The 10,000-nt window shown below is 40.1% G+C and overlaps 1 protein-coding gene across 3 annotated transcripts in view; it reads left to right on the top strand.

The window, feature by feature from the left end:
- Positions 1-8,092, top strand: part of LOC138049890 (V-type proton ATPase 116 kDa subunit a 1-like) — a 68,329-nt gene extending 60,237 nt beyond the window's left edge. For all 3 annotated transcript variants that reach the window (XM_068896390.1, XM_068896522.1, XM_068896457.1), the window contains exons 19-23: positions 2,445-2,576; positions 5,429-5,546; positions 5,800-5,901; positions 6,092-6,161; positions 7,167-8,092. In XM_068896390.1, coding sequence (XP_068752491.1) covers positions 2,445-2,576; positions 5,429-5,546; positions 5,800-5,901; positions 6,092-6,161; positions 7,167-7,257 — 513 coding nt within the window. In that variant the 3' untranslated portion in view covers positions 7,258-8,092. The remainder of the gene's footprint in view (positions 1-2,444; positions 2,577-5,428; positions 5,547-5,799; positions 5,902-6,091; positions 6,162-7,166) is intronic.
- Positions 8,093-10,000: the final 1,908 nt, after the last annotated feature.

The following is a 10,000-nucleotide window of genomic DNA, read 5'->3' as shown; positions in this document are numbered from 1 at the left end:
TTAGAGCTGCTTATTATGCAAAGACAACGTGAGTCTCCTGCAAGACAAAACGCAGCTCAGTTGACAATATGGAATAAAGTGCTGTGTTACTGCACTACCGCACTTACGCAATGCGTGCCTGTTTTTCTAAAGATGACAGAGATTGTTTCTTTCTGACAAATGATTAATAGGCTGGTAGCCCGGTTTTTAACAACAGAAAATGATCTGTTTCGTCGTATGGACATGTGAGCCAAAGGGCCTCTGCTGGTACGACTTCTGGGTGATCCCTTAAGAACGCTGCAGTTCAATACCACCCAACTCAGTCCCTTGAGTAACATGTACCACAGGCAACAATAACAACAAACAACAACAATAAAACTTTATTAATATTTAACAATTAAAAGAAGGACATGTACAACTCGCGTATAGCTAGTCGAGGCGAGTTGTGGAGGGAAAAAAAGGGAAAAAGAAGAAAATAAACCAATTTGTAAGCTTCAAATAACAGACTATGAAAAATGACAGGAATAAACTATAAATAAAGTACAATCATTAGCATCCGGAGATAAATATAGTTACACAATTGATTGATAATAAGTAGCTTAATAAACTAAACAAACTAAACATGCGAAATGATTGACGATGAATTGTTACAAAAAGTTATGTAAGAAATAAATTAATTTTGGATAGTAAATTAGGTGTCTCAATATAATCCTCCTCGCCTTCTAGAGCTGCGAATATGGCTTTGCGAATTGATCTCTTGAACGCCAGTTTAGGTAGATTACATGCTTGCGATGGGAGACAATTCCACACTTTCATGCCGAAGCATGAAAAAGAAGTGCGCTGTTGATTTAAACGTGAAAATTTAATATATTTGCCACAAGATGCAGCCCTCGTGTTATATGGATGAATCAAGCCGGTCTTGATAAATTTGTCAGAAAAATCTTTTGGAGCAGAGTTATTTGAAACATCATATATAGAGTGTAAGATAGCTTCTAAGTAAAGTAGGTGAATGGGTAATATTTTTGAAGAAATGAAAAAGGAATAGCACGAGTTCTTGGATTTAGAAAATACATCAAACGTATTTCACGTTTTTGAAGTAACAATAATTTTTTAAGGTGGGCATTAGCGGCTTGGCCCCAAGCAGTTAAACCATATGTCAAGCAGGGAAGTATGAGAGACTGATATATGCTCCTCAAAGTACAGAATGGAACGAAGTGTTTTAAACGAGATATTACTCCAACAATTTTACTAATCATCACGGCGATATAGTCTACGTGATATTTTCAGGACAAATGGTTGTCAATCAGAACACCTAAGTACTTAACATATTCCTTACACTCCAGACCTGACGATATGTTGGTGCTGTAGTCTATCCAGTGTACGCTCATGGAGCGTCTAGTTTATTTACACTTAGACCACGCACAATAATGTTTTCAACTTTTTTTCTGGCATATCCGTCGTTTTTCCACGTAAAAAATGGTTTTATTCCGATTTTGGGCCATCAACATTGCGGCTCAGAATGTAGGAGCCGGCGGTCATTTTTTGCAGCTTATGACGTATGATGTGGGGAAGACATGTGACAGAGAGCGCCCCATTTAGCAGTGTTTAGACTGATATTTGTCGTGAATATTGAGTCTGCGAAGAAACAGCAAAGGAACGAAGAAAATATTCACAGCAGTATTTTTGTTTACCTTGTTTCTCTTGATTACGAAATCTCTGTTCCCCATATCATACGTCACAGCAGGCTGCTGATTTAGTTTTTGAGCCCGCACTGAAAAGGCCGAAAAAGCGGGAAAAGCCCAACTTCGAACGTAATTTTCTCGCAAAAAAAGAAAACCGAGAGGAAATAACAAAAGGGGGCATGTGTCGAACATGCACTTATCTCTCTTCATTTAATTCCAGACTTTTAAAAGTTTTATTTGCCCTTTCCTTTCACCCTTTCACCGCTAAACCAGTCCTCGTTGAGGAATAACATATTCTGATGTTAGAGTAAAATCTGTAAGTGCCCCTCTTAGGAGTCGAAGGGTTTAATAATTCCTTTAAACAGCACTTATTATTTTGGTAGCATGCTTATGCTTGTAGCATTTTCGCCTCCATGCTTGCAAGTACGTTATGCGTTTTCTTTCACTTTCTAACCATTTCTTTGGCAGCATTTATGAATTTAACTAAACTTTGGTCCCTACTGATTCACTCGCATCCTGTGTAGCCCACCTCTATGAGCTCTAAACTTGAGCTCACGATATGGTCACATGATACTGGTCACATTGGCTTACATGGAGTGGTGGACGTACGTACGGTCTTGGGCGAACAAAACTAAATTTTCTCGCACAGTTGGGTTGCCATGTGTTCTTACCCATGGTGTTCCGTGCTGCGCGCGGAGCCCCGCTATTAATTTTGGTTTTTTATGTAAGGTTCCAACTTCCATGGTATGAAGTACCAATTAACAGATTTGTTTGCATGTCTAGGGTTTTCAGAGGCTCAGTTCAAGGTCATCCAGCCCTGTAGCAGTAAACATAGACCCATCAGTTGAAGGTGAAATTATTCAACGTGACTTGCAACCACTGGCTGGCCAGCATAGTGATGATGAGCATGAAGAGGTACGGTGCTTTCCAAGTCCATATTATTAGTATTATTTAGCATGCAGGGAAAGGTCCAATGTATTGACGGGTTGGCTCAGTTGGTTGAGCATCAGACTACTGTGCGGGAGATCGTGAGTTCACCTTGGGCTGGACCAACACTGTGGGTCTTTAAATAACTGAGGAGAACGTGTTACCTTTGTGATGACGTCTGCGGATGGTTAGACTCTCAAGTCTTCTCGCATAAGGACGGTAAACGTAAGCCCAGTCTCACAACATTTGTTAAGGACGGTGCCTACTATTGTTATTGCGCATACGTTCTGCGCATCTCAAGATACTCGAGTTTCCTATGGGTGATGCCCACTAATACAGGGATAACCCCATTCATGGGTTGGGTGAGATCACTAATGGACTGATAGCGGCTGCGCCTGTACATGCTGATGTCCAATCTCATGCATAGATTGATTTCTTGTAAAGTGCATTTGAATATACTCGAGTTTCCTATCGGTGATGCTCACTAATACAAGGATATTTTTTGCGCGGTTTAAAACTATCCGGAGAAAGTAGATCTTAGTAAGTAGTGTTGTTATCCAAAAAGAAAATTGCGGGTAACCATGCATTTTTGAGAGATAATGAAGCTTCATTTGAATATATAGATGCAAAAGGCACAATATAAATTCATGGTCTTCATCCGTTACTGGTTTTGCTGATCATGATGAGTCTCGATATTCTTATGAAACCCATTACTATTGTACACTACTTAGACTACTGATAAGTATGGACTTAGCTTTACATCTCCAAGCATCCATTGTGCAATGGAAAGATGTGATGTTTTTGAAGACTGTTTTAACTTTAGCCTCCCACGCAGGGCAGGGCATCGTCACGAGTTGAAGCCCGAAGAGTGTCTGCGTGGAAGGCTATTTCAACTTGTGATCATCCATGGGAAGGCAAGGCTCCCAGTTGCACTATCCTACTTATAGTATAACTATCTCCTGTTCGATTGGAAAGAAATTTGAGTAATGAACTGGCAGGTGATCTTTTTACCAGCTTTTAGTTTTTTAAAATTAGGCAGTGGATATTTGCACGGGACGCATACATCGACCTACATTTGCTATTCATACGGGAGTCGTCTTAGAATGGTTATAACAGGTTCAAACCCTAACCTTGAATGACATAGCCAAGCAGTTATTGAAATCTAACCGTTTTAAAATGGGTGCTTAGGACTTAAATACTGTTTATCAGCGCTATTGGAAATGGGTGCTTAGACCTATGCCACAAACACAACGCAGGTCAGATGGTCGGTGACATCGAACGAAGGAGGTGCATGTATTTCGTGAAATTAAGGACTCGGTAAATGAAAATTTTAGTACATTGCTCGATTTTGTTTTCTTTTTTTATTTTTGGCGTGAGTGGGTCCTAAATTTTATTGTGACAGAAAAAGAAAATCAGAAAGTGCTTTTTAACCCTTCTAACATGAGCCTTTTCTGTTTCCCGCCATAACTTGCGCGCGAAAAGTGATTGGCAGCCCCTGTCTAAATTCTCCCACCTCCAGTCGGGACAGGTTTTAAGCTATCGCTTTGAAACTTTCAGATATGATGGATAATGATATAGACTCAAAAAGGGTGTGAGGAATTTTCCGATTTCACTTTGTAACTCACTTTATGTCAGTTTCTTGCGTAAATCGCGCTCGAGATTTGACTTTTTAGTTTGAAATGCAATAATTCCGCTAATACGAGACTTGTGCAAATTTCCTCACACCCTTTTTTAGGTCTTTTATCTGTCAATCAGATGCAATAAAAAGGAGGCGAATTAATTAACAACCCGAAAGGGCTGGAGCTAATAAGCAGTAAACTCGATACCTCTGAGTTCGAGAGCAAAAAAATTAAGCGCCTTTTGAAATTCGATGAAGTAAAATCTTTTATAAGGTAATTTAGTCTTTTAGCTTTAATTTGATATATAACTTGCCTTTGTAGCGAAAATACTTGCGCGACTAGATTGTTTTCTGTGGGTACCTCGTTTTCATTTACCAAGACCTTAACCCTTTCACTCCTGTGGGGTTTCCCATTGACGAGTAAAATCGTCTGGCGTTAGACAGCGTAAAATCTATAAGTCTCAGTGTCCCTTACAGGAGTGAAAGGGTCAAACAGGCATCAATGCCATTGTTTGCTAGCTGAACTGCGTATAAAATAATTGAGGGCGAGGTAAGACTTTCGTAGTGTTATTGAACCTTTAATAATCATTCTAAGAAGACTCCCGTATGAATAGCAAATACAGGTCGGTGTATGGGTCTCGTTAGCCTGCTTCGCTGACGCAATCTAACACTGCTTAGCAAGGTCTGCAAAACAGTGCCGAGATCCTTGTTCTTAGACCCCCAACGGACTCAACGAACAAGCGGAAGTGCTTTCAAATTTCCTTTTTAACCTGATTGGCTATTACCAGTAATGTCGAATTGAACAAATCACGACAATGGCCTTTGTACTCGAGTTTAGAGAGAGCTTCGATATGTTACACATTAAGATAAGATAGGCATCTTGTTACTTTTCATTAGCAAGCCCTCTGCCGAGTCAAATAGTGCGGAATCCGTCAGAAGAAGACTCAGCAACTTAGATTCTGTCAGATTTTAAGCCTGCTGATAGGCTGCTGTAACACATTCTTTGTAGTGGTGACCTTTTAACCCACGCGGTGGACATTATTATCATCATCATAACACGTGAGCTAAATGCAGAGTCACAACCTGTCTCACATAAACATGCTGGTACAAAACAGCAAAAGGGATATAACATTGTACATTCACTGTTTGTCAGGGTTTTTTTTTGATGAAGTACCAGTGACACGACTTCTCGAAATTAACTTTTTTGTCTTCTTGGTCCTAGTTTGATTTTGGGGAAGTATTTGTGCACCAGGCCATCCACACTATCGAGTACTGTCTGGGTTGTATCTCAAACACGGCATCTTATCTGCGATTGTGGGCGCTTAGTCTTGCTCATGCAGGTACAAACTTTGATTGTTGATTTTATCGTGACCACACAAAGGCTACGCATAGAAATCAGTTATTTCATTTTTAAGCTGCAGCGTTTTAATGTGGTTGCCTGCATTGCAACTTGATGTGTTACTCAACACCTAGATAAGAACGTAAATGTAGGCATTCAGATATCCTTGTGAACCTGTGAGATATTACGGCAGCATTTCACTGAAACTGTGATTATAGTCATTTTGACCCACCTCTTGGTTTGTGTTCTTACAGAGTTGTCAGAGGTATTGTGGCAGATGGTGCTGCACCTGGCTCTTAGCATGAAGGGCGCAGCAGGAGTTTTGGCCGCCTTTGCTCTGTTTGCAGCTTGGGCTGGTAAGTTAATTCTGGAGGTATTGGGCTGGCTCAAGATACCTGGCTGATAAATCTTTTCGTCACTGTTGAAAAAGTAAAAATGGTTCCAGCAGAATCAACTTCTAAGAATCTCATTAGAATGTATTATGGAGGAGCGTGTACAATGTAGGTAAAATAGTAAACTTGGTGTCCTTTTTTATTCGCTTGCCAGTCATGACTATCGCCATTCTGCTTATCATGGAGGGACTATCAGCTTTCCTGCATGCCCTGCGTCTTCATTGGTGAGTTCTTGCTTACGTCATGTGGAGGTATAAGGGATCTTTTGCAAAATGAGCCTTATATAAAGCCAACAACAATTTTATTTAGCTAAATATGATAGTTAGTGGATGGCTTACCTTGCAAATAGGTAGAAAAAGCTAATCGAGGCGGGGCAAGCCAAGTACAAGAACACACCTAGTAAAAGACAATAAATTTACACAACAACACTTAGTTTAACAAATTAACGTTACAGATTACAAGAGGATTGATTATGAACAAATATCTATTAGCTAATAATTAAAGGCCAGCAAGTTTACACGCAACTATATTACGGAAACTAATTGGAAACACAGCTTACTTGAATAGTGACTTACAAAATCTGTAAGCTAATAAAGGTAACAAAAAGTTGTAGGATTAGAAAGCAAAGGGAAAGTAGTAGTAAAGATAAAAACATCATTATCCAACGTCTCCAACTTTCTTAATTATGACACGGATTTGAATATAGTCATCTTTTTTCCAGAATATTGAGAAGTGATGTTCGGAAAACCCCTTGAAGTGTTTTGTTGGCAAATCCCTCATATGGCATAATATCTCATTCCATAGCCTTACCCCAAGTCGAGAGAAAGAACGCTTTTTCATCTGCAGTCTAGAGTTTTGGGCGTAAAGGTTCCTGGAGGTGGATGATCGTATTTTAAACGAGTGAATGCTGGCTGTTTTTTCGTTCATTTTCCCATGCAGGGCAATAAAGTTGTAATAAATTATAAACTGCGTGTAGAACTTTCGATCAGATTTCCTCCGTGACATGATTAACCGTTGGATCTTACTGCTAGACACCTCGGCTAGGCCACCGAGAAATTGTTTTCATTTGTTTGTAGTCTATGGTGCATGTTTGGTCAGATAGTTTTATAAAGTGATGAGAAACGATTATTGTCTAGTAGCACTTTCAGTTTGTACGTTGTTGAATCATCTCTTTTTGTCCCACTGATTTGAGGTCGTCAATAGTCTAGCGTAATCATTGTTGTTTTCAGGGTTGAGTTCCAGAGCAAGTTCTATCAAGGGACAGGATACAAGTTCCAGCCGTTTTCTTTCAAAACCATGATATGGTTCATAGACGAATAGTGTATCAAAGTTTGTGAATGCCAAGTGCATGGCCAAGTTAAATTCCGAATTCCGTACTTATATTATTACAGAGTTTTTTTTTAGCTCAGTTCAATTATCATTTCCCGGATGCTGTAAATCAAGGGGAAAAAACAATGTCTTTTGAGTCAATGTAAACTTCATGTAGTTAAATGTAATTTTTATGTGGGAAAATTGTCGCAACGAAAACTGGCGTGATTTAGTTACGTATAGTTTACCCTAGTGTTTTCCATAGCTTTAAGTGTTTTAGTCCTTTAGTTCGTTACCAGTTAATGAGCTTGAGAGCAGGTGTCTCAAAGATGGTGGAACAGGGCGGAACTAAAGTTCCAGGCAAGGGGAGGGCGTCTGAAATCTTGTAAAGCTTTGAGGTGTTTTTCCCGGTTTTGCGAAAGCACTGCTTCAAGTAATTCTACATTCAGACCTTTGAAATAGCAAAATAACACAAAAAAACCTCAGGAAAAAAGGAGTAAAACCAGTCTGCTCTGTGTTTGGTAACGCCGGGGGTTACTGACGTGCATTGTCGACAGAGTAACAGAATTTTGCGTTCATTAGTTAGAACTCCGATTTTTCGTTTTTTTTTTTCACTTTTCAACTGATGGATTAAGGACATACTGTGAGGTTGATTGTCGGTTATTATCGTTTAACCACTTGGCCATAGTTTATTTTGCTGTGAATTGAATGATAACATTGTGCGGCATGGGAGATATTCCGTGGAGGCCAAGAAGTGGTGGCAGGAGTAATCTTTCACTAGCGGTTACATTTGGCCGTTTGTAAGCTGATGTGTAAGAATAAAAAATAAAACAGTACATTCATGAAATGTGTTTTTGGGCAGGAAATCGCTGGATCGTGAGTACAGTTTGGAAATGATAGGTATAGGGAAGATATCGTTGACGTCACCTATTGTCCTTTATGTGCCAACCAGAGCCTCATTGGGTGGCGAAACAAGAGGTCTTTTGTTCCTGTGGTTGGCAAACTTGAATAACAAATACGATGTTTGTGAACAGATATCTTCAGCTCAATCTTCGGGTTTTTTTCTTTTACTGTTACAACAAATTCATTGTTAAATCAACAGGTGAATCAATTTAGCTGATGGCGAGGAACTTCTTCCGAGCTTGATTCGCCTGTCAATGTCAAAAATTCCTTCAGTAAGAGGACGTTATGTTTGCTTTTTGTCCGAGATATTGTTGTTTGACGTCCTACAGGAGCTTGCATTAAAAAAAAAAAGCCGTGATCTATTTACTTTATACTTTTTGAAGCCGTCATCAAAAGGCGCCAAAAGTGATACATTTGTCACCGGTGAAGAGTTGTCTGCGCCATGTACATCGTAAAACGAGATTTTCCACTTATGGTGTATGGCGTCCGACTAATAGGAATGCGTGTAGTTGGTTGCGAATCATTTTTATTGGAAAACTTATTTTGAAAGGAAATCTTGGTAAGTGAAGTAAGTCTTCATTTTATGAGATAGAACGTAACAGCCATAGGCTGATGAACTTGTCGCCCCCAATCGGACCACACCAGACCACAACATCGGGAACTCCGTGCCCTTTTCTTTTCGATCAGTGTGCGGGATTTTTTTACAGTCAAGCTATGTTACGCATGACCAGTAGTTTTGAAATTTGAACTGACTATTCAAATCTGCGAGCCAGCTTTGAAACACTCATAATGGGTTCCTGAGCACCCGAGGCCGATCAACACAAACAGAGTCCGAATACAGAACCGGATCCTACAATAACTGACGGACTCCGTAATAAAAGCAAGGGTGAAGTGGACCCCGTTTCTAGTAGGACCCCGAAAGTGGATTTTAAATGGAAAACACTCGGCGCCCGATATTCTCACTCGAGCCCCTTAATAGACGAAGGCTTCACCCCCACCCCCCCCCCCCCCCCTTCTCTTGTAAACAAACGGACTCTAAAACCAAAAATCACAGCGGATGAAAGATTGGGCCCGAAATCGGCTGCGTTAAAACGTTTTCACTATCTTTGTTCTTTTCTCCGTTTTATCGTTAGTCTTTTGTCAATTAATTATCGGATACAGTCATCACAAACTTGGACGCAATTCTAAACTGGTTGTGGTCGACCAGGGGCCCGTCTCTCGAAACCTGCGAGCAGTCTCTTTCGGGTCTGCCAGCCGCCTCGATTCAGGGACATTTGCCATTGAGCATGCATGAGTTAAAAATTCAAATTAATTCTGGTGTCAGTCACGCGTGACAAGTAACTGCACAACCACGAAACGAAAACAAGAAGTCGGGATATTCGAACAACTATGGCAAACACGCGCAGGGTTCGAGAAACGGGCCCCTGGTATCCACCGGTTAAAGTTAGTTTTAGATGAATGTATCCGATAATTAAATGTGGCAAATTTATACCAGCGTGGTAAGAAGCAAAATTCAGTCCTTCTGGAAAACTGTAATGAGCCATGAATTAAAGTGATTTTAATAAAAATAAACGCTCTTGACATTAATTTTCTCTAGCCAGACCATTTCACCCTCCATGGCATTCCTTACTTTTTTCCCGATCATTTGCGGTCTTGGTATCGTTTCCGGTACATTTTGGGGATCGTTTGCTATTCTGGGGTCATTTGCGGACCCGTACAGTTCAAGAAGGTCATCTTTTTGTTTTTTCTTGTTTTTTTTTTTTTTTTTTTTGAAGTTTACCGCTGACCAGGTGCTGGTTTTTGATTGGATTGCAGGCTCAATCCAGGTTAACTCACCTAAACATAAGCGAGG

This window comes from Montipora capricornis, chromosome 1 (genome assembly GCF_036669925.1).
Source record: "Montipora capricornis isolate CH-2021 chromosome 1, ASM3666992v2, whole genome shotgun sequence".
Lineage (NCBI taxonomy): Eukaryota > Metazoa > Cnidaria > Anthozoa > Scleractinia > Acroporidae > Montipora > Montipora capricornis.
Note: the sequence above shows the minus strand (reverse complement) of the source record. Positions and strands in the feature narration are given on the sequence as shown.